The sequence below is a fragment of the Sparus aurata genome, chromosome 6, assembly GCF_900880675.1.
Source record: "Sparus aurata chromosome 6, fSpaAur1.1, whole genome shotgun sequence".
NCBI lineage: Eukaryota > Metazoa > Chordata > Actinopteri > Spariformes > Sparidae > Sparus > Sparus aurata.
This window is the reverse complement of record NC_044192.1, coordinates 25,954,930-25,980,311: the sequence shown is the minus strand read 5'-3', so window position 1 is coordinate 25,980,311 and position 25,382 is coordinate 25,954,930. Positions and strand designations below refer to the sequence as shown.

The 25,382-nt window shown below is 44.1% G+C and overlaps 1 protein-coding gene across 4 annotated transcripts in view; it reads right to left on the bottom strand.

The window, feature by feature from the left end:
- The window catches only part of plxna1b (plexin A1b), a 192,615-nt gene that overhangs the window by 18,370 nt on the left and 148,863 nt on the right, over positions 1-25,382 (bottom strand). For 2 of the 4 annotated variants that reach the window (XM_030419453.1, XM_030419455.1), the window contains exons 13-22: positions 20,073-20,224; positions 16,916-17,039; positions 16,678-16,814; positions 12,550-12,717; positions 9,662-9,755; positions 8,366-8,602; positions 6,477-6,620; positions 5,219-5,453; positions 2,156-2,304; positions 182-438 (exon numbers count right to left, since the gene is read on the bottom strand). In XM_030419453.1, the coding sequence (XP_030275313.1) occupies positions 182-438; positions 2,156-2,304; positions 5,219-5,453; positions 6,477-6,620; positions 8,366-8,602; positions 9,662-9,755; positions 12,550-12,717; positions 16,678-16,814; positions 16,916-17,039; positions 20,073-20,224 (1,697 nt within the window). The remainder of the gene's footprint in view (positions 1-181; positions 439-2,155; positions 2,305-5,218; positions 5,454-6,476; positions 6,621-8,365; positions 8,603-9,661; positions 9,756-12,549; positions 12,718-16,677; positions 16,815-16,915; positions 17,040-20,072; positions 20,225-25,382) is intronic. The other 2 variants (XM_030419454.1, XM_030419456.1) reach the window with 1 other exon arrangement.

Genomic DNA, 25,382 nt, shown 5'->3' with positions numbered 1-25,382 from the left:
AGGTCAAGGTGCCCACACTTGGAGGGTGCCTCTTCTCAAGGACGCCCTAAAGCAGCGAGACGTGTGATAAACAAAGGGACGTGACCTCAAACTTGAACCCTCAGTGGGGAAACCACTCGGGCACGTGTGACATGTTTTTGTGCGGAGTTTCAACCCCTCTCCCTACTCGCTGTTTTCCTACCTCCTGAGCAGCAGCTTCGGGTGGTTCTTGCTCTCCAGGTTTTTGTCGATGAGGTCAGACAGGAGTTGTTTGAGGACGCCCGTGGCGTACTCCATCTCCCCCTGCAGCGCCGTCATGATGAGGGAGGCCACGTTGCCCCGGTCTCGCATGGAGAATGACCGCTGCGCCTCCAAGGTGCGGATGAAGGTCAGTAGGAAGTGCTTTTTGGTTAACAGCTGTCCGAACAACGTCAGGGCCTTCTCCACATTAGCGGGGACCTGGAGGGGAGGGGACGGAGATGGTGATGATGGGGAAGAGTGTGGGTAGAGGACGACAGGGGCGGTTGAAAAGTAGCCATCGAAAGGACATTGGAGATGGAGAAAATGAAAGGGAGGCATGGATGGAGGGAGGGAATGAAAGAAAACAGGATATTGGGTGGAAGACAAGAGGAGAAAAGGGAAGAAAAGACAGATAAAAATGGAAAAGGAAGAAAAGAGGGCAGAATATTAGAGGTAGGGGGAAATGGTTGAGATCAGTATGAGGAGAAGGATGTGGAGAAAAGAATTTGGTTGTGAGTTCATAGTTGAGAATGAGTTCATGAGTATGTGTGAAAATAAGGAATATCAAATGAAGGATACATTGAGCATGTACACAGATACACTCATAACATATTTCTGTACATAATATATCATAATGGAAAAATCAGCTTCCAGATGCATCCATGAACACAGCTTTCAAGTTTTGCACTTGTTTACTGCCTATTACTGTCCAAATGTTCTCCCACCTTTTCCCAGTGCCCCCTCTCTCTCTTAACCTCCCTCCATCCCTCACTGCACGCCCCCTTATCGCTGATTCTCTTCCTTTCTTTAAGCAGCCGGCAGGCCACCTCCCCCCTCTGAGGGGAGAGGAACGGAGGTTTGAAGTGAGAATGTGAGCTTCATGCTGTAATAAGAAATTGATCTGCCTGCTAGCGCACTACTGTGGCCTGTGATTGCCTGGGCCATACAAATGAAAATCCAATGTCGCGCTACACTATCCCTTTGGAATACAGGTGATAGCGCGGGCAGATACTGGATGTATTGAGGCCCCCGTCCATGCTGCCAACTTACATGCGTGTCAGAAGAGCGCAAGTGTGCATTTCCATGCGATGTCATGTGTGCGCGTCTAATGCATACAGAGAAATGATGGAGGCGTGTGTGCATGCTGCATTACAGCGTCCGCACAGCCGAGGTTCAGCAGAGTGATAGAGTGTTCCCTCTGGAGAAAGGAGCAGCTGTAGAGGGGAGAGTGTTTTATTGAATGTGTGAACATTGCTTTTTCAGGAGACTCAAACAGGCTTGGTCAGGTAGAGGCAATCTATCATTCGTACCAAGACTTAGTGGAGCTCCGACATCGCTCACCCCCCTAAAAAAGAGCCTTCTCTGCGCTGTATTACATCAAACTGGATCTAGCCCTGAGAGTTACTTCGACACAAGGTATTTTTTTTTGCTAGTTTGAGCTTGAAACATCTCTAACTGAGAAGCTGTTGACAATGAAAGATGCTCGGTGGAAACATTAAGATTAAGACATTCTTATCTTACTTCTTTGAAACTACAGAAGCTGTGTTTTTAATAGTTTTGGTCTCTAGTTTAAATATCTCGCAGCTTAAATGTAGCCTTCCAAACACTAAACTGATCAAAGCCTTGTACAGATAGAACAAACTTTCAAAGTCATCACCCTTTTGAAAGTTGTAAAAATTGGTTTGAAAAGAAATAAAACATCAAAAAATGTGGTAACAAGGAACATTCTTAAAAAACATTCCTTTAAACAATCAAATTCAGTTAATGAATTCTATTCTTCTTTCTTGCTAAAAAACCTAATCTTCAAACAGCCCAATTCTAACACACGCACACACACACACACACACACACACACACACACACACACAGAACAACTTTTATTCATTCATTTGGTGTGTTTGTGTGTGTGTGTTTGTGTGGGGTGCTCTCTACTGACCCGTACCTCCATCTCCTTGAGCACTGGATGGTCCTCAATCCCAGGGAAGAGGACCCTCATGGCGTAGGTTCGGTAGTCCAGGAAGGGGATTCCTGCTCCGTCCAGCTCCTGGGTCAGTTCGTGGATGTCTGTCTGCAGCTCGGCAAAGGCTGGGCAAAGGACAAGAGAGTGGTTAGAATTTTTTTTTTCACATTTTCTTCAAGTTTCAAGACTTCAAGGACGAAATACAGATTTGAATCAGAGAGGCAATTTTTACAGTTTTGTATAGTTATTTCAGCTTGATTTTGTGAATGAACTCTTTTGTTGACCCAACACAAAACATTCATTTAAAGACACATAAAGTCTTGGGACTGCTTTACTTGCTCTAGTATCTATTTATTCCAAACAAATCCCTGCTTCTACAAATGTAAAGCTCAAATCTTTAGGTGCAGATGACATATTTTCTTGGGAAATAGATATACTTAGAAGGAACACTATTGCAGTAAGAGGCAGTGACCTTGAGAGGACACACAAAATTAAAAGGAAATGCAGTGTAGAAAGCAACGGAACCAAAAACACCTGCATTGTCTGAAACAGGATTGATTCAGAGCAGAAAGACAGGTGGACTCGAGGTAAAGATGGAGGCGTGTGGAGGAGTAGCACTGAATAGCAGCATTGTGGGATCGCTCTGTGCTCAGAGCGGACAGAAAGATCGAGGTAGGAAGGAGAGAGAGGACGGAGGAAAGTGTTGTGGTACTTGGTGGCTGGAGGGGAGTTCTGGATGGAATCACACACAGGAACACGAGCCTGCTATGAGTACACACACATTACACGCTGCTACCACACACACACACAAACACACTCACTTTTTCGTGTCTTGCCCCACAGCTGAACACATAACCTAGTGCCCAGATGATTTATGTGAGTGCATGTGTCAATGTTTTTACACATTTTCCATTCCGTGTTCTGACCCCATTCTGTATACTCCAGTGGCTCCACAATTCACATCTAGAGGGAACAAATGGGATCAAACCCATTCACTCCCTCACATCCAATACAATAGTGCATACAGCTAATGCTGAACAGCCCTGATTCTATTGTTTAAATGTAAAACTCCCTTAAGGAGAAAATCTACAGCTATACAGTGCCATTAATTCGACAGTGTGTGAGTGTGTGTGCCCTACAGCGTCTTCCAAAATACACCAACACATGGACACACAACGCAAACAAACCCCTAACCAAAGCCCAGACTAACAGATGGCTTGTGTCACCCTATCCCTCTCTTCCTATCTCTCTTTTCCTACCTCTTCCTTCCCTCCGAGTGACATCTCAGAGGTCACCTCTCTCTCCCCTATGGTTGCCTGTCCTAAACCACATCCCTCCATCTTTCTGCTTTTTCTCTTCGTACCATCCATCTTTCTCTGCATCTCTAATCATTCTCTGTTTCCCTTCCCCGCCCAGTCTCTTCCCTACATTTCTTTTCTTTCATCTATCTTTAAAGTCAATAGTTTTGCTGGGCTGCTACATTTCTGTTAGCCTGGAGAAGAAAAAGTGGTTCACTCGACCTTCATACTATCCATCCCTTATTCTTCTGCTTCTACTTCCCCCCACATGTTCTAATAACTTCTTTCTTCTCTCACTATCCTCACATCAAACTTCCTTCTTTCTCTCTCTCTCTCTCTCTAGTACTCCCTGCTTCCCTTTCTCTCATAATCTTCCCATCCATCTCTTCCTCGGTGTCCACCCCCCCTCCCTTTCTCCTCTCACAAGTCGTACGCCTTATTTATCTCCCTTGCTCCGTCCCTCTCCCTCCATCCATCCTGTTGTCGTCTTCCAGACAGTGGTGACAGCGGGGGACAGACAGGGTCAGGACACCTGCTCTCACTGCCACCCATCCCCAGCCGATCATCGTTTGACCTGCTGTGTGGGTTTTTGTGTCTGCATCTGTGTGTGTGTGACTGCTGTTAGTTTGAAGAGAGAAGGACATGAAGACTTAAAGTGTCGGGGGGAGTGGTGTGAAAAAACACACACAGTCATCCCCCGAGCAGCTCGGTTAACAACAGTTAGCTGTGTCAACCTCATGCGAGCATGTCACTATTTCTGTGGCCGTTGTTTGTTTTTGTTTTTCACGGATGTGGCTGGGAAAACAAAAAGCTATGGAGGAAGAAGAAGAGAGACAAATTAAAAGTCTGAAATCAGATTATGATGCTGCTATGCTGCTATGATGATCAGCTCAGAATTCAGCCTACGTTTAAGGGGGTAGCACCTGCAATGGGAATACTTAGAGATAGGTACCTGGTACAAAAGGGAAGTAGAGTCGAGTCACGTTGAGTCGGAACTGAGGCTTTGTAGTTATTTTCTAGGTTTTCTAAAGCAGTGCAACAAGTGATCCCTAAAACAAATATATTCTGATGCTCATGGTTATCAGTATTCTCCTTCTCTTTCACCCCATCTGCTTCGCTCTCTCTTGCCAGACAAACCAGTATCAGCATCAGTAGGCTCTCACTGGATCCATGCTGTCTCCTGCCAAATTAATATATGCTAATGTACTGGTGTGTAAGTCTCTCTGCTCTATATCTCCCCTCCACTGCGGCTGTTGCCAAACCCCTCCTTCCTTACTATCCCTCACTTTTCCCACCTCTGTGCCCCGGATCTATCTAACCTCCATCTCTCCCTCCCTTGCTCAGTGTGGATGGTAGTGAGGCCAGCCAGGCAGCTCTCTCATGGGGTGGAGAGCCAACATCTGGTGGCTGGCTCAGATCAAAGTACTCCTCTGGAAACACACCAACACCCACGCAAACATGCGCACACACACAAACTCACAGTGCTGCCACCTAACAGCATGGGGACAGTTGGCAGTGAGAGGGAGGGAGGAATAGAGAGCGAAGGAGAAAGCAGAGAGAGAAATGGATAGGACTACTGAATGGGAGTTGTGCAGCTTTTGAGGTAAGCTGCAGCGAGGGAGAGATTTACAGGAAGGTATCTGGGGACATGGGAGTTGTTTGGGGAGAAAGATGAAGACAAGGAAGAAGGGAGAAAGAAACCAACAACTTCTCTGACGGCCATATTTTAATCCAAACTCACCTTCTTTGCACTCAAGGGCCACCCTGGACTCCAGGTTGTCCATCTGTAGTTGCAGCCGTTTCAGGGTGCGGTCGGCATCTCGCGACTTCCTCTTATAAGCAATCAGCACCACAATGATGACCAGCAGGAGCAGGCCGCCACCTCCTCCGATACCGATGATGGCGGGCAGAGTGAGCAGGCTGTCTGAGTAGATCTGCAAGGTCCCTGGTGAGTATTCAAAGCCACCAACACGCACCTAGGGCACAAACACTAGCGTTACCCTCTTTTGTTTGTTTGATGGATGGGAGACGCTCTATGCTGTACTTGACATGGGAACATTAATTTCGGAATTTAAATCTGCTCCACATGATGACATTTTTATAGCAACAAACCCCTATAAATCTATGCCAGTTGCTAATGAATTCTACATTGGATTTATACTGGCAATGCAAGCTGTGCAGGGTTCAGAAAAGTGCTGGTCAAAACTCCCCACAACCTTTTGTGTCTGGGTTGGGGGATGCCAGTCTGTGCACTGAGGCTGTCTTTGGAACCAGGTAGACACATACATGTATACAAAGTAAACACACCAACATATGACTTTTCAACGTTGGAATGTCTTTTTCCTCTCGTTCTGTTATTTTTTCTTTTGTTCCATTCTCAACTGGCTGACGTCGCTGAAACACCAAATGGAGGAAGGTATAAATAGACATAGACCTCTCACGCCCACTTGCCATTTATTTGGTCTCTATTGAATATCAATACTGTTTAAATCCCAAGGAGGATGCCAGCCAAACAAAACCAATCAAAAGCCTCTAAAACATAAATACAGTCCCAAACACCGCAAATGGTATAAGAGACAGGGTGTGGGTGTGAGTGTGGGTGTGAGTGTGTGTGTGTGTGTGTGTTTGAGAGCATGTGGCTATATGAATGGGGAGGAGAAATCTGGAGTAATTGAAGAGACTTAGGTCTGATGGATGGGGAGGAAAGAAGGAGATGAATGAATGAAAAGGCAGGAAGTGGATAGGAATGAATAGCACAGCGGAAACAGGCAGTAAAGAAGAAAACGGGCCGACGAGCTGAAAAGAAATGTGGAAGCCAGATGCTCCAGAGGTGGAAAAATAAAAAAATAAAATCAAGAGTGATTATGAAATAAAAGGTTTCTTAAGATGAAGACTAAGATGATGCTCATTGTCAGGTTTTGTTTGGATGGTATCAAGTTAACACAACGACACAATAGGAAAACACTCATCAAACAGTAATTTACACAAGTCTCACTTACGGTGACTTTGTGCTCTCCGGTCAGGTTGGGCCATTCACACAGCAGCTGGCTCTCCGACAGGGTGAGAACGCAGGGCGTCTCCCCGATCAGCACCGTGTAGTTCAGCTTAGCGTTCCCTGGGGCTGAAGGAATTAGGTTACGGCCCTGGAAACAGATGCACACATGTTTTAGTTACTTACATGAGGTCTACATTTCAGGAAGTCTACATAAATAGAAAAATAATCAGAGAGTGTAAACACAGAGGGATTTTATCTAACAGTGATTAATTAATTTCTGAATGGCTGGCAGGTATCCGTCAATGATGTGCGATGTACTGTAAAGAGCAAGTAATACTAAAAGGTATATATCTCTCATAGAAAATGACCAAATCATGAGTTCATCTGACTATAGGAAACATGTCTGAGGAAAACTTATCTTAATTCATGTCAAATTTAAAACACTGCAAAGAACATAAACATGAGAATCTGTTCACATTTCCCAGCCTAATTACTACATCTATGAGTTATGCTCTTTAGTTCAAATTTACTATATTTAGAAAATCACCGATTAGATTATTTGGATCCAGATCAGGTGGCGAAGGGCTGCCACATATGAAAATGCCATCAAAGGACTGTAAAATGTGTGGGTTGCATGAAGGTGTTGGCAAGTACAATAAATATATTCTCCAGGAATCCACCTTCTCCTCTCCTCAGCTGCTTCTACCTCCTCATCGTAACCCACGACGCTTTGCAGAATGAGAGAAAATTAATTGCTGGAAAATCTCGATGAACATCTATTTTCTCCGCAATTATTTAATAGGATGCCATTTCTGTGCTGCTTATTTCTGCAGTTCTTTACCCGGAGTGCAGCAGGGCAATCAGAGCTTTTCATTAATGAATCATATTTAAAGTTACAGGGGCGAGAGGCGTGATTCTTCTTCATTTCTAAAAACTCCGCCCTGATTGGCAGTGAGAAAAAAGCCCTTCTTTTTCCATGAAAATTGCATGATAATTTCCTCTCTCGCTCCTGCTGCTTTGAACTTCAAGGGGAGAGGTGAAATGACAAAAGGCAGCGTGGGTGGGTGGGTGGGGCAAAGCCTTTATAATCGTGTTCTGGATTCAAAAGCGTGCTGCCTCTATGGCTTGGAGTAAACATGGCTATGAAGAATTTCTTCAGAAGTTATCTGATAAAAATCTGAGCAGGTGGCATTGCAACGCATGGGTCCACTTTATAAACATTACTTTCCTTTGCACCTGATTTTAAAGGGGGGCGGTTTAGAAGCTTCCTTAAAGGTCTCCAAACCCCACTGGAGAAAGCAGGCGGAGATATAACATCTTTCAAGGTTGAGGCACATCTGAAAGACTGCTGCGTTGAAAGAAGAACTCTCAAAGGAAGAGGAAGGAGGGAGTTAAGTGTCTATACAGGAATGTTTGGAGCAAATCATTTCAAATGGCTGTAAGTGTCTTATCAGCTGAGTTGGATGCTGACTGGGAGGTCGCAGCAGAATTTTCTAAAATAACCATTTGTAAAATTGAGCTTTTCACATTGCTGACAATACTCAACATTCCTGGACTGCTGCTATCTGCTATTACAGCTCTTTTAGTGCTAGTGGCAGCACTCAGTGAACCTTCTTTTCTCCTTATGTCCTGGTGTGCTTTAAAACAACTCAACCTCCATCCTGAAATTGTTCACTTATAAGGACCCTTTATTCCCACGCATGCACAGTTTATAATGTGAAAGAGGGCAGGCAGCAGAAATAAAACGAGACAGAATGCAAGAAGGGAGAAAGGAGGAGAAAACAAGAAAAGTCAAAAGAAGTTGTACAAGAGAAAAGAGGTGATGGATGTAAAGCTGAGACAGGTAGAGACAAGGCCAAAACAGATCAATGCTAAGAGAACAAGGCAATTTACCTTGAGTATGAGTGGTGAGCTGGGCTTCAGCTCCAACATGCCTGAGGGGCTCAGAGGTTCGAACACGGGGTCCGGGTGGTAGCTGAATGTCTCGTTTACAACCAGCACAGAGCGAACGTCGTCCATGACGAAGCCAATCTCATCAGGGCTGCTGCCTGCCTCCGAGAAGACCTTTTCAGAACTGGCCACAGAGGGCGCCAGACACACCATCACAGTGTTGTTGACAACTGTGCAGTTCTAGTGAAGGAAGATACACAGAGTGAAGACGGACAGGAGTGAGAACAGGGGAGAAAAGATGATACACAGTTAAATTAAGAAGGATGAGGTTCTTTCATTTCCGATCTTATAATATGTATCTTTCTCCTCACCTTCAAATCCTTCATATTCATTCTTACCCAAACACTCACATGTGACAAATCAACAACATATACAGCACGACAGCTGGAACAGGGTTAAGTGAAATAAGTGATTAAAATGTCTTGGTAATAACATAATGAGGAGGAGGATGGCTTAATAACATCAGTGTTGTAATCGGTGTTGATATCATCGGGAAATCCCCCTGTGGGGTTCGACACCTGAATCAGACAGCGAAGAACAAATGAGGTTGTAATGACACGCGGAGAAACAGGAGAGGTCAGCCAGTGGCTGTTAACGATAACACAGCACGGCTGACGAGACCTTTGCATAGTTTCACAGCATGTTATAGTCTTACATGATGTCCTGTATGTCACATACTAATACAGACAGAGGATGTAGAATCACACAGACGCAGAACAAAACTGTGTTTATAGGTCAATAGAAATGTTAACCAAGCAAAAATAAAAAATTACTGCAGAGAAGGGGACAAAGGAAAAAAAGAAGGGATATTTTTACTTTCAGCTGAGAGCGGGAGAAAGGTTAGCCGAGCCCCGTGGTGCTAGGTGAAGAGAGGGGGATTTGCAGGAGCCGTTTTATTGCTGGTTGACATTTCAAAGGTTAAACTGCTAAAAGGAAATTCAACATCAAAAACAAACAGAAAATGGGCCCTTGGCTGGTTGACCGACGGGTCAGGTGTGTGTGTCTGTGTCCCAGGAGTGTGTGTGTGTGTGTGTGTGTGTGTGTGTGTGTGTGTGTGTGTGTGTGTGTGTATCGTCTGAAAATCATTTTTTTCCACAGAGAGAGGGGGAGAGGGAGACAGTGGAGAGACACCTGTGTGTCTATATTGGTCTCACTCCGTCTCACTTGCCAACTGAAGTCACTGCTTCTCTTGTTTTGTCAATAAAAACTGTGTGCAGGTGTCTGGATCAAACCACTTACATTTTCTGACTGAGCAGCTCCATACTTGGCTCTCATTTTGGGCTCCTTGATGGTGGCCAGATTGGTCCCAGTTATGGTCAACATGGTTCCTCCACTACAAAAGTAAGCGATAACAAGAGTTATCGTAGAGAAAATCAAGACAAACACAATTGTACAATGGTACTGGGGAGATAAAGACAATTCTATGTGCCCTTGTGTGTCACATATTCATGTATCTCCTCTGCTGTACTTTTCTTTCATTCAGGGTCTAAGAGCATACACTATTCAGCAGGCCGATCAGTACAGATAAATGTTAATAAATCTGTTCTCTGTGGGAGCCAAGAGGGCCCTCCAGTTGGCGATTTACCATTAACGCTCGCTCGCTGCTGTAGCCTTTCGCCTTCTTATTCATGGAAGCCCATTTTCAGGTAATGATAGCAATGGTAAAGCCCTTGTATGAATGTTAAAAGCTTCTTTAAACCGATATGGAGGCTGGAGGGAAGAATCAGCGAATATATGTAGCACTGCTCCCGAGAGCCGAAGCTTTTGGCCTCTCCAAAACCAGGGGAGATATTTTCAGGGTGTATTAAAGTTTCACTGTGGTATTTTTTTCCAGCATGAGATACACTCAGTGACTGCACGGCTGTCAGTGATCCGACATACTCTGTAACCTTTACACCTGTGACCTATTCAGGTCTGTATGACGCTCACCAGCGGAGGCACCAGAAATATGGGTGAGAGTCCTATTCCCCCATGCTGACTTCTCGACAGCCTCCGCTGGCCTGGCTGAACTTTATATGATATGAGCTGTTCTGACAGCAGCTAAATAAGTTAGCATACAACCTAAAAACTGGAATGGGCTAAGGCGAGGCTTGAAGCCTTGTGCGACAGTGAGTCACCACTGGCACTGATGACCAAAATAAAACGTTATACAAATGATACACTGGTTGGTATTTTCCCCAGTTTCATACAGGCAATGATACACCAAAAACACACATTTAATTACTGTTCAAGCGTTGTAGTGTGGCTGAGAAGAAATTGTTCTCTTCTTGTTTTTTTTATCTCAGTTTTGGTGGAATTAAAGCATCCTAGAATGCAGATATACATGGACACAGGCCACACAAGACCATCCACATCCAGAGTGGGCTGTGTTTTGCTGAGGCCAGATGGAGATTAAGGTGAGGTCAGACGAGACCCTGAAGTGATGATGAAGAGCAAGCAGGATGTAAGGCTTTTGAGAGGCTTAAACAAGGGCAACAGATGCTTCAAATGGTGAACAGAGTGGTGTGTGACAACTAAGTAGTTTGGAAGATTTACATATAATTTCTTCTTTCTTAGTGGAATATCAGGACATAGAGCTGTGAACAAGCTCAATGTGGCAACACTCCACATGGGTAGTTCTGGACGATAAGAATGTTTTCCACACATTCAGTGTAAACTGAAGGGTGCACTGCACTACACTGTGTAAACAAGGTGGACTGTCACACAATCTGTCTGCATATTTAGCCGAGAACCTCTACCTGAAGAGAGGTGTCTAAGTCGTGTCAGATTTGTGTTTTGGACATGGGAGGCTGTCTGCAATGGCCCAGGCAAAAGGGTCATCAAAGGTGACGCGGAAAAAAAATAGCTTGTAAATAAAGTGTGATTGGCTGGGAGAACCATGCACCTCCTCCTCTGGGAGCGCTGAGTAAAACGCCAAACACAAGCGAGTGTCGGGGTATTTTTCCCCCCGAGGCTACAGCCAACACTTTCATTCCTATTTCCCCTTGCCTGCCCTCAACCTTTTATTCATCCCATTCCAAATGAGACTTCTCATCCGCTCACACCTCTTTGGCATGACGAGAGACTCTGTCTCCCTGCAGAGTTTTAAACGCGGCCCCTCATTTTCACCTCGACCCCCTGCCATGATGGAGTAGTAGATTGTTACAGTGTCTGGACAAAAAAGTGTCTGCTGGAATAATCTAATGTGTCCTGGGAGAGTTTTTTGTTCAGTTATTTGAATACCAGCTTTTATCTGAGAACTTTAAATAAATGCAAAGGAAAAACATGCTGTAGAAAAACTCAGGAAGTAAGTATGACATGTTCCTGGAACTATACTTTTGAAGTAAATGAGACCGTCAACAGTGTGTGTGTGTGTGTGTGTGTGTGTGTGTGTGTGCGTGCGTGCGTGTGTGTGTGCGTGTGTGTGTGTGTGCTGGCTTCATGTTTGAGATGAGGAGCAGAGGAGTTTCTAGGTCATGCTAGTGAGCCCATTAGCACTTGGAAGCTCCAAGCTCCCCCCCCACAACACAGCTTGTGTTTGCACAGGAAATCTTCCTGTGGCTATGTAGTCTCATTTCAATAAGTCAAGTAATATTTAAAGATACATCTCGGCTGCAGCTCATCAACTACCAGTGCACTGCTTCAGGAGCCTCCTTCACTGCTGTTCCTGCTCTCAAAGATTTACTTTTGAAATATAAAGATAAACAGAATAAATAATATGCCTTTAAAAAGCAAGACGGGTGTGAAAATGGAGAGGAATGTTTAGTTAGTTTTCTTCTTCGAGGAAGAGCCAGGGAGTATGCTGGCAGTATAACAAATGTATCACCTTTTGGTTCATATTTCAGTTTAGTTGGCTATTCTGCTTGAAAAAAGACATTAATGTATGGCACAAACACCACCAGGGATTAATAATGTATCAATGCATTTGTATCTGCACTACAGATGTACATCAAGCAGAATTGTAGATCAGAAACTGTGTTGATCTAAATTATAGATAATGAAATATTCATATAACGTGCTGATGTAGCATACAAAGGTAGCTGATGGAGTTATCAATATGGTGCAGCAGAACTTAAAAAAATGCACCAATCTATGTCAATATTATGCCAGTGAGCTGCTAGAGAGAAAGGCAGAGATTGTGCCCTCACCTGGCAATACTCCAGTCGGGCTCGATTTTCAGGATGGTGGGATCGTCTGTGTAGTTGAACTTGACCTCTGGGTTCCTCAGCTCAGCAGCGTTGATGTCCACCATGACTGGGGTGGTGCCTGGGGTTTGTCCCGCTGGGGTCACGCACACTATTTCCTTGTTGCTCCGTCTGGAAGAGCGGGAGATGACGGAAAGACAGGAGAGAAAGATTAAGGGAGATGATACATACGAGTGTCGCTGATGGGATCTCACAGAGCGACCTACACCCGAAGGTCTTGAGAGAGATTTGCAGTATTTTGGAGCCGACTCTCTGACAGGCTATGAGATAGACACTGAGAATAAAAACTAAAGCGAGTACACAGGAAAAAAATCCTACTTCATCCCTTAAATAACTAATAAATTATTTATCAGCTGCGACAAAATAGCAGGCGCACACACACAAACTCACACATAACGGTGACGGAGTCACCCATCCACAAGGCCAACATCTTTCAGTCTGTCCGACTGTGGTTTCATCAGCCCGAATCATAGAGTGATGTACTTCAAAGCCCTCTCTCTCTGTCTGTCTGTCTTTCTCTCCATGTCTGTCTCTCCTTCCCTCCTGCACTTTCTCTGGCTGACAGATCTGAAGTGGCAGATCAGGCTGGTCGTCTCTCTGTGTGATGTAACTCCCTCCCTAGCAGACAGGCAACCAGCTGTGACCTGCAGGGAAACTTTGTGCTGCTGCCAGAAACTTTGTGCTCCACTCCAGTGGCTCATTGAACCGTCCCCTCCCCTTGCGCGTGTGTGTGTGCGTTTGGTGTGAGTGGGGAGGGATACTGTTGGCCGAACTGCAGGAGGATGGCCACCTGTGAGCAACATGCGTTTGTGCGTACCTACATGAATGGACAGTACGTCTATAATCAGTGTGTGGAGCAGGTGCGCTTTCACTGTGTGCAGTTCTGTGAATTTGCATATAAATACAGCGCGCAGGTAGGAGATTAACATTGTGAAAGTATGTGTTTTGTGTCACCCGTCGTCTGCTAACATCCTACAGTGCACATACGGGGGGGTGCGCATTTGTGCAGGCATGATGGCAGGTGGCATAGTGGGAAATATTGAGTCGAACAAGCTGATCCGCACACAAATCCTCCCGTTATCTGTTGTGGAAGCGGAATCCACTGAAAGACAGGAGATGACGGAGAGAACGAAAGAGTGAAAGCCTATTCTGGCTGCTAGATCCCGTCGGCTTGCAGTGGGTCGGGGTTAGGTTTGGCGTAGGGTAGATGTCATATTGGTTTCACTGACATCACCTGTGTCAAGTTCTGCAATAACATCACAACTTTGATAAATGTTTTAGTTGTTTAACATGCAGGGTGAGGGCTACACACATACAAACAATACTGGAGTTATGTCCAGTAATTACTATTTTGCTTGCTAATGCAGACTCCTGTACGAAGCTGTGAAGATATGAACAAAGTGCGTAAATATTTTCTGTTGTTGGCTGCAAGAACCAACCCAATCGTCCTCCTCTACACCCAACATCCAAGGAAGTGAGGACACAACACTACAACTGGAAAATATGTGGGCTAACCATTTTTACTTTGGTTTGCTTTCTCAATCAGAGCAGGATTCAGCAGTGTTCGCTGAAAACTGAAGCTTGAGGAAGGATCAATACCATCTTATAACTTGGAACTTTTGAGATTTAGACATCCCTTAACTGTTTATTTTGCAGGTTAGCATGTCTAACATGTTGTCAGCATGTTCCACAGCTAATATGGATAGTGTAGATGCACATACTAGAGCACAGGCAAGACTCTTGATCTTAAAAAAAGTGCTGCTAGTCTAACATGATAAAAGTGCCTTCTAAAGTGCCCTTCCAGTTCACTATAAATGTATCACGACTTTCTGCACTCTAGTGCCCCACCACATGCAAGTCCGCCAGGGTGCTGGAGCAATGTTTGAGTATTAAATATTCAGGGACAGAAACGAAAAGAAAAATAAGAAAATCCTGGATCCTTGCCCACGAGTGTCAGTGTTGCTGCTGGATGTAAATGTATTTGACAGACGACTCCCTGTGGCACACTGACTATTGTACGATATACTTTGAGTTTCCTGCCAAATAAATGCTGTTGAGATGCCTAATCCTACCCCTCGTCCAACTCTGAGAATGAATTGCATTACATTTACTAATTAACCTACATTATCGGGCACACTCCACCTCCCAAAATACATGTAGCTATACCTAATTCTTCATGCCTATTTTGAGCCAATAAACAAATTTTTTTTCCCCCATCATTTTTTTTTCTTTCTATACGTTCCACTACATTGCCAGGAGAGTGAAAAGAGATTCATGTTTTGAGTGGAGGATTCCTTAAATGTCTATAAAACTGTGATATATCGCCACTGCAAAAAAAGGGAGAAAACAGAAAAAAAGAGAGGGAGAGGAAAAATACCATGATATCAATTTTAGGTCATGCCGCACACCGCTTGTTGGCAAAAGAAAAGGATAAACAGGGGAATCAGGCGTCTTTGTCAGACACATCTTTGCTCTCTCCCAGGAGACAATTTCTCATACTGAGATGGGAATGAAGAGGGGATGACGATAGAAAAAAAAAAATAAAGATATATAAAAAAAGAAGTTTTCCCCATTCCACTAGTGCTGCGTTTCCATGGCAACCATTTTCACAACACAGCCGCCTTTGAGGGCGCCTGTGTGTGTCGCGTACGTATTTCTGACAAGGTTGCGACCGCACAAAAGAAAGCCAAGGGGGGATACAGAAAAAAAGAAGAGAGAGGGAAAGAAAAGGGTGTTGTGGAGGGAGATAAGAGGATGAGTGACTTGGGGTAAATAGGCTTTGATTAAAGTGAAGGGCCCGCTGAATACAAAGACACATTAAAAATATGGACTCAACCAGTTCATTACTTTGGCCATAAAGGTTATTGCTGCTCAGTGAATGAAAGGCCAAGACTATTATGTTCACCTTTCTGCAGATGTGCTACAGAGCTTTAAATTGGCCTTTACTTTTTTCTTTTGATATGATATAAAAAGGACTTGATAGGTGCAAGCTCATTAGTTTAACCTGTCACTTGTTGCCTGAGAGAAAGAGGCACTATCATAAAAACACCAGTGTTATAGAGAATCTGCTTATGAAAGACAAACAAGAGAAGCTCTGAACAGAAAACTGTATAAGAGGACTGTAAATATTTGTCCAGACGTTCCTTTCAGCACATAGGTGCTCGTTTTAGTTAACTGACAATCTTTTCTGTGAGGTTTCTTTTCACTGCCATCTGCCAGACACCATACATGAGTGGATTTAGTCCAGAGCTCAGTTTGCTGTCACTTTGCCAGGAAGGGACTCAAAGAAACAATAGAGTTCTTGGCTGGAGGAATTAGAGTCATATCAAATTGGATCAATGTCTCCTCTTCTTGAAATCCTGGTGCAATCTCTCACAGAGTGACTGACAACGAGAAGATAACGGTGGCAGATTATTCTAAAAACTATAAAAATAAAAAAATACAGATTTCAAACATGAGCTCCAAGCAAGAAAAAAAATTAGGGTTACCAATTACCAGTAACACCATATCATTCCTTCCAAATTATAGTCATACCTCTGACAAAATGTGGGCCATGCACTTAAGTCATTCACAGCAATACTGAACAATGATATCAGCTTCCCCCGAGAAAGGCTACACTGTGATTCTCACAATTGCTGTGAATTACAGTACTGCAGGTCATCCTCTTTCCGGCTGTTTTTTTCAGACCCGTGAAAAGGCGATAACTATTATAATTAACACAGAAGAACAGGGAAAGTGGCAGAAGTAAAAGATTGGCCAGGAGGCATTTTGAGTTGTAATTGTCTACAGAGGACGACACGCCAAAGAAACTTCAGAGTCACAATGTCAGGTACTAAAAACCAAGTATTTCAGTAAGAAAATCAGCTACATTTGATTTACCTCTTGGAAGAGAAGAGTATCCATACGATCATTGATTATTCAATAAGTAGGACTATAACTATCACAAAACATCATATAAATATCCTGCAGAGGAAAAAGAATATCTGCATACTAATACCTGCAATTTTACTGCTAATTTCAATACATGTTTTTATGTCATAAGTCACTGAGAGTTCTGATTGTTTCACTCACCTCTCATAGCTGCAGGGGTGCAGTCCTATCTTCACCGACACGGCGCTGCCTGCATTGAGATGAAAGCCTTCGATGGTGATCCTTGTTCCTCCAGACAGCGGCCCAGTGGTGGGATGGACACGGGTGAAGTACGGAGACTAAGGAGGAACACGGGCAGAGGACAGGTGGTTCAATCATGGCTGCTGGGTGCATTTAAAACATCCAAAAGGTTTTGTCTTAGAGATTCACACACACTTACCACAAAGGTGAAGGCCTTGGTGGAGATGGCTTTGTAGTCCTGGTGAATGCAGTCCCTCACACACACTTCTACCTGAGCCTCCTGCACCCTGTAACCTGTGGCGTCATTCAGCCGACACACGATCCTGAAAAAAGGGGAAACAAAGAGGTGGCGTGGTGAGCTCTATTACCTCTGCTACCCCAAAAAAATAAATGTTTCTTGGTTGATCATGGGCCAAGTGAACCTTAGAGAGAATTGATGAAAGCGAAACATTTTTCTTCTGCTCCAAATTCTAATAGTTTCTGAAGCCCTACTCATAAAAATTACAAAAGCAGAACAAATGTTCTATTAGAGGAAACCTGCAGCGCTCAAACAGGGAGTGTGCATCTGCATTAACGCATGCCGTAGAACTATAAGCTTCGCACTTGGCCTTGGGTGCCGGCAGGCCAAATGAAAATCCAGTGGAAAAATGATTGAGTGAGGGGAGGAGTGGCAGCGTAGCCCACGGGGGAAGAAACACGCGCGCACACACTCTCTTCATGTTTCACCCACTGGAGACACACTTGACTGTTAATTAGCCAGAGCGGGCGGACGAGACGGAGAGAGAGAGGGTGAGAGTGCAGAGAAGAGAGAGGGAGAGAGGGTTAAAGCGAGAGAGGCTGATTAATTGAACGAGCTCATATCCTACACATCTCCCTCCCAGAGATGAGTTATTAACTCTCCTGTTTCCGTCCTCCCTGCAGGTGGCGACGGCAACTGCAGCTCTGTTGCGACAATGAATCTCACATTCCGACGCTGTTTGTTTCTACTGTTTTTATTTCCCCAGTCTTTTATTCCCAATACAACGACTGCGGCCGCACTTACAATGCGGGACAGCTCTCAGTTATGAGCTGCGGCTTGACTTGCATCATTACTGCGCAGATGACAGGTGGCTGCACTGAGCTCCTATCATGTAGTTAGAAAGACTGAAAGTTCACGGTGCATTTGTAGAGATGACAGCTTTATAAATTAAACCTCCATCAATCAAATTATTGAGGTGAAATGTGATGGTTAAAAATTAACCATATGCCAAATTGTTACATGAAAACTACTAATAAGGCAATAAAAAATGGATACCAGGTTCTGTTTTTCCTCACTGCTGCCAATAATTTACTTCTCAATGTGGAATCAAATCCATCTGGTAAATATTAAATGGCTGAGGTGAATGATGGGCCTGCTAATACAGAAAGAAGCAGAAGGTGCAGCATTTTCTTGCGATTCTGTTTCACAATAACAGGGATTATGTGCAGGCTGTATGAATCGCTGGCAGAGAGAAAAAGAAAGCCGGAGCCTGAACAATGTGTCTACATTTTGCCCCACAGTTAGTGCACCTCCTGTCTCTTCCCCCCCTCTCTCTCCAACAGCTGACCTTTGACCTGCACCGTCAATCCCTGAACCGCAGCCCGTCTCCTGTGCTACAGCTCTGATGGGGTCACGAGAATGACGAGAGCAACCGGGCCACTAATGGCGCCGTATGGCTAACATCACTTTTAATTAGCATGACAGCCTCACTGCCAGCCGCGCCCTCCTCCTCCCCTTCCTGCGGGTGCTATGGCAACAGGCCAATGCAGTGCTACAGGGCTGACAGGGTTAAATGTCGACACCTTGGTGGTTTTGGATGTGATCGACAAAATGAAGACGAGGTAAAGACAAAGTTACAACATGGAGGCATTTAACACGACTCTACAGCTTTACAGTCCATATAAAACTGGTTTGTTCCCTGTGAATTCAACAATATATGAGGTTATAAATGATAAATCGAGTCTGACATGTCACTGCTACATTTTCTAAACCCATTTTGGGGATACCTGTCATCGCATGGTGAGAGCTGCACAACATTCTGTTGTTCTGACTGTCAAATCATCAAAGTCACATTTCTTCCTTTCCTTCTAAGTGAGGGGGCAGAGAGAAAAGGAAATCTGCTGGGACTGTTGCTGCAAAACTCAGCAAATGGAGCGTTAGCGTACAGATGACAGCTACATAGTTGGAAATAGAATATTGGGGACGCTCTTCACAGCTGGAGGTGTCCTCAATATTTCCTTGTCCTTAATTTCCATCTTGTTTGCTTCTGGATAAATTCAATGTAAAACACAAATGGTGTGTGACTCATATGATGGTTTCACTGATGTCCCCCGATCTTTCTGGGAAGTGTGACTGAAATCTAATTAATGATTCCCATGATATTACTTACAAGAGCACTAACGCATTTTATGGAAATGAGGCGACCTGTTTAGAGTGACAACAAAGAGTTCAGTCATGTCCAATAGACTGAACCAAGAACACAACAGAGAACTTGGAGTGACGATTGTTTACTGCCATTGCACTAGTAAAGCTTTTCTCAGAACATGTTAAAATATAATATACTAGTTCCACCTCCCGGGACGCACAAGTTCCCAGAAACTATAAAACATAACTACATCAGAGAGAGAGGTCTGATGATGTGTACAGGTCACTCGAAATGTGATTACTGTTCTCTCAGAGTTATTAATGGTCATTAGTTATATATATATGATAACAAGTGGAATAAACGTGTTCCACATAAACTTGCAAGAAATTGGTTTTGTCTGAGTTACGTTAAGTCATGTGTTATTGCAGTGTAACAGTTCTCTACTTCCATAGGTTATACCATATTTGTTATTTAGTTTTTTGGGTTTTTCTGGAATCAAACGAACTACAATTTGGAATATCAGGAACACTTAAGAACACTATGAAGGTAGGTTTACCATTTAGATGATTCACAAAAAAACATTCACAATGTGAAGACATAAATGCTTTAACAACCAACACTTCTCTTAAGAATAGTCTACTTCTTAAGTGCAGCAATAAGTCAGATGTTAATCGACAGCAACAGCAATTACCACATTACGAGCAGATTCTGAATGCACCATATAGAGTGCGGTCAGTCAACAGACTCATTACAGTAAAGTTTGGTATAATAGAGTTTTCTCAATGTAAGATGAAGTTTTGATGCAGTGTTGGACGCCGATTTGTTCAGGGGAGGAGTTGCAGACCCAGAAGATGGGACTGTGACTCAGGACTGAGGATGTTTGTATGGTGGCTTGGCCTTGGTGTTTAACCATCGCAAACACTGAAACAGTGGTCTGTGAGCTGCAGTGTCGGTGGGACAGTGTCAACGTACTGCTCAGCGCTGATGTATTGGTCCTCCTGAGGGTTGCAGGCCACCTTGCCGATGCGGACTCCGTTCTGGATGTCTTTGAACTGCAGACCCAAGTTCTCACCCGTGATGGTGAGCATGGTTCCTCCCTGCCTGGGGCCTGTCTCTGGAGACAACTGTTGGGAAGAACAAATTAGAGGGGACGTATGTTAGCCAGAACATGAAATTGATTTTTACCAAGCAGTACATCATAAAACACATATTTCATGTCAGCATGAATGACAGTTTACTTAAGTCATTGTGGTCATGCCCCGTTCTGAATGAATCAGACATTTGCTACCTCATTATCAAGATGAAAAATGACCACAGATCCATTAACTCCACCTCAACTCAGTCAAACATTCACAAGCTGCCAACTCACACACTTAACCTGGACCCACCCATCAAGACCTCACTTACATCTCTCATTTAACCTTGTGACGATTAATCTACTGAACACAATTACTGCTCATGGTGACCTCTGCTCCCTTTCTTTCCCCTGGAGGTCTGCGAAAGGTGTGCGGAGGTGCTAATGGCTACCGGAGGCTAGCCCAGTCGCTAATCACGGTCCCATTCATCCAGCCCACCACGCAGACAATGGCCCCTTTAGTAATCAGTCATTGCTAGTATAATTAGAGCTCAAGCTAATTGGATTACAACCTGGCGGGGGGAGGGTGGGGTCATTTGCCGCAGCATGGTGGGAGGAGGGTGAAGGGGACGAGACGTTGGCTGGTGGGTGTCAGGGAGTGAGTTCACACCTTGACCTTGCTTGCCATCAAGGTAGGATAAAATGAATGTTACGTGATTAAGCTCCCATTATTGAACTCAGTCAGACATTTCCCCCGTAGGTATGATGCAGATAATACAGTAAGAGCTGACAGCTAGTACAAAATGGTCCATAATTAGAATTTTTGTGGACTGTCTTAAAGTGAGCAACACCTCTGTCTACATCAGAAAAATGAAAAGCAAAATTTGTGAGGCCTTGCGAAACAGGTGCCAGCTCGGTGCCGTGGTTGCTAACTGGACAAAAATTAAGCAATCGAAACAAATATCAGGAAACCATGTGCCACAGCTATGTTGGCTCCTCCATCTTGGACTCTCTGGATCTCTTTGTTTCATCAAAGGTCAGCACTGTCAAGTGCACTTGCAGTTGGATAACGATTTGATTCATGCATCACATTTGGCCAAAGTTGAAGCACCATGTTAATTCACTTTGCAAAATCTATTGAGAGCAAGTGAAATGCATTGATTTTGTGTTGAAAGTTCTGCTGATTTTAACAACGGTGTGACTGGACCTAGAGAGTAAAAAAAAGAAAAAAAAAGAAGCAATTTTCAATTTCAAAAATAGATGAGAAAATCCTATGAGTGTGTAACAACTAATTTTAACAGGGGTTAAGCGTACACTGGTGCGGAAACTTGTGAAAGGAATAGTTTGAAATTTAAATTTTAGAAAATACATTCATTAATTTTCTTGCTGCGAGTTTGAAGAGAATTTTGAAACCACTCTCATATCTTTCTGGTAAATAATGAGGCTACCGTTAGCAGGGTCAACTTGCCTGGTCCTGTTCAAAGACAGTAAGATCCGCCTAGCAGAAATTCAAAGCTTACTAATTCATGTCATATCTTGTTTGTTGATTTGAACAAAGAAACTAAAAGGTAATACATTAAATTTGAGGAAAATTTGGCTCGCTTGTTCCAGTTTTGTGCTAAACTAAACTAACCGATTAACAAGTACTGCTATTCTTATCTACCTTACCAAGTAAATAAGTGTTTTTCTGAAAATATCAAACTAATCCTCCAAGTGTGTCTACCGTCTCACATATAAATTAGATCCACTCTCTCAACCTGCTCCCTTTGACTCTGTTTCTCCACCTGGTACCTGTCAATGATCCCCCAGTCTAACATCATTATAGAAAAGGTGGCGGGCTAGTAAAAGCCACAGGTGTTCAGGACACCACTAACAGAAACACACAATGGGAACAAAGCCCAGTGTCACGCAGGCCAGCACTAAAATGCCACGGTGATATAATTAAGGAGTGTTTTCCATCTTACACCAGCTAGGCTTCTGATGAACATCCCTCCTCCTTCCCTCGCCCTTTCCCCTCATCCTCTCTGGACTTGTGTGTCTTTTTAATTCACTCTCTGTCTCTCGCTCAATGGGGTCTGAATGCATATATTTTCGGCCGGAGACAAAAGAGTGAGTGGCACACAGTGATGCACCAGTCACAATCTTCAGATATGGTAATCAAATCTCTTTTTCTCTCTATAAGCACTGGCTTATCAAAACACAAACACACACACACACAAGTTGCTACATACACGACTGAACAACACAAACAAAAAGCTCTTTTTGATAAAAGCCACCAGCCTAAACACTCGCTCTATTCTCCTCTCTCCGTCGCAGCGCTCTACGCCCATTCAAACTCCATTTTTTCACTTGTCCCGTTGTGTCCGAGGCTTTGTGTGAGGCCTATTGTGGTCGGCTGAGCAGCAGTGCACAGATAGCATCTGCTAGTTATAGGAAGAGGAGGAGGAGGAGGAGGAGAAGGAGGAAGGGGGAAGCAGGGCACAGAGAGAAATGATATGAACATGGCATGAGGTTTCTGTGATATGAAAACCTCTCAAAAATAAAAGTCACAAACAAATTAATGACAGCAATGAAATACAGTAAGTGAGGAGTGGGTGAAATGCTTACATGTGACTAAGCAGAAAATAATGTGATTGACGATGTGAATCATATTAGAGGATATCCAGTTATAATATCACCATTATTAATGAGATTTACCCAGCACTTGCTTGTTTTATTGTCTCTCTCAGCGCGGTAACAGTGAGACTTATTGCTCAGCTCAAAAAAACAATGGGAAAACCCAGAGGCCTGGTCGATACTGGCCTCTAAAGAGAAAGACATCTCTCCTGATGCTGGTCGAAAGGCGTAGCAAGCAAGAGAGGAGGATGATACGTGGACAGGATAGATGAAGGACGATGTAAAAGGAAGGAGAATGAGAAGAATCCGAGAGGCTGATAAAGGAAAGGAAATGGGGGAGCGAGATACAGAGAGAGTGACAGGAGCGTACATGAGGGAAGGGAAGAAAAGAAAGTGACAACGAAACAGAGACGTAGAGAGAGATAAAGAAGACTGACAAAGGCCAATATTGCAGCTTAACAATACATGAGGGGGAAATGATTGGCCTTTCGCAAGTACACAAGCTGTGAAAACGAACAAAGACGAGCGCCTTGACACTACACGTAGAATCAGATACTCTTCAGGAGACCAAACACAAAAACACTTTCTCATATACAAAAAGATCACAAAGAAGGAAGGCTAAACACAGAACACAAAAGTGTGCCACATGCCAAAACACACACACACACACACACACACACACACACACACACGGCCTGTGTTGTTTTAATTGGTTTCTTAGGGCTAGCTGTAATGCTCTTCCTGTCCCCTAGGAGGAGGCAGGCAGGAGACGATGGATGATGGAGGGCCAGGCAGCATCCAAGGCCAGTACTAGGACACTGCTGCACTACACTGGGAGACAGCACCAGACTGTGTGTGTTTGTGTGTGTGTGTGTATGTGTGTGTGTGTGTGTGTATGTGTGTCACTGGCTGCAAAAGCGATTTTGAGGATACGATACAAGCTGCTCAATGGATGTTTTAGCTTATTTCATCTCTAATTTAAACATTTCACATCTGACTGTACATTTCTCAGCTGGTGTGTGAATTTGCATTTAAGAGCCACTAGCTTGTGCGCGCTTTCACACGCACGCAAACAAAATGTGTGTTTGCTTGTTGTGAAAGGAGAGCTAATTAATCTTAGTGCACAGTGTCAGCACAGAGAGAACACAGCACAAGAGCAACAGCACTTTAACAGCCTGACAGCCAAATTCCTACAACGTCTAAAACCGATCATTTAGAGCCTAAAACATCCATCGCTGTGTTTGGAGAACAGTACTTTGGTGCTAGAGCCATCAGTGGAACGGTCCCCCACTGCACACTATTGAACAACGTCAAATGGGCAATAGCACACTCGGAAATGACACCAAATGGGTTCGACGCTTGCTGCTCTGAAAGCTCTGAATAGCTGTGTACATGTGAATAATATGTGCCTGTATGTTGTGCGCGTGTGGTCACACTCTTTCCATTGTGGAGTTTCCTTCCCGGTTGAACACACATTCTCCGTTCTAAGTGAAATTAAGGGCTAATCCCCGAGCAAATGGCCAAGCAGCAGCTATCTGGCTGCAGAAAATGCACAAAGCAGCCTCAATAAAGTGGGGAAAAAAAAACAGGGATTCGAACAAACAGATGGTAAAAAGTGGAGTAATATTCAATTTGTGTATTGCTCTTTGGGAGAACTGAAGGAGGAAATGACAGAGGAGAAGGCAGAGATTTTCTTTGTCGCCCAGGGATGTTCTTCTTGCGCTAAATGTCACGCTGTAAATGTCAAAGGTGGAGAGGAGAGTTGAGACTGGCAGCGTGGCTCGTTGATAATGCTTCCTCCAGCTTCCTCTCCGTCTTGCTCTCATCTTCTTTGTCTCTTCCGCATTCTCAAATGTGCAGTAGGTTTCGCCTCCTGCTGTTTTTGAAGCTCCTCTATGCCTGCTTTTTGACTGCCACCAACATCTTGCCCCGAGGCCAGGATTTACCTCTCAATATGCATGCAAGAGCACATGCTTGTATGCGCGCGCACACACACACACACACACACACACACTCATCCTCACCCCATCCCTTCATACACACAGCCCAATTGCCTTTGTACGCTTGTTTCAAAGAGATAACTGAAGCGAGCAAGAAGAGAGAGAGGATTTATCTATGTGCCAGTGCCCAAATTATCCAATATCTCCATTACACATTCAGAGAGACGAACCCGTGTCGCACAGGAAATGCACCGAGGGCTCCAGCCATAGAAGTCTGCATCAGTGAGACGGGCATGCATTATAAACCATACATATATTTCACACTCATTTAAATTGAGAGCAATGGCAAGACGACGCTCCGTCTTATTCAAGATACAATTTAATTTGAAGGAAAAGCTTGAGAAGGAATGATGGAGGGAAGGAAAAGAAGGAAGGACAAATGAGTGAAAGGGTCGAACGTCAAGACACGCGGGGCTTTTGAAGTGTGAGCTCCACGTGTGTGTTTACGAAAAGTGTGCACATGTGCGTCACTCCCAGTGGTGAGCTGTAGAGACGATGACCCAGGTCACAGTCAGACGAGGACCACCGCCACGGTTATCGGTGGCAACAGATGGGTACGCCATGGTGTTTAGACGCCTTCGCTCACCCAGC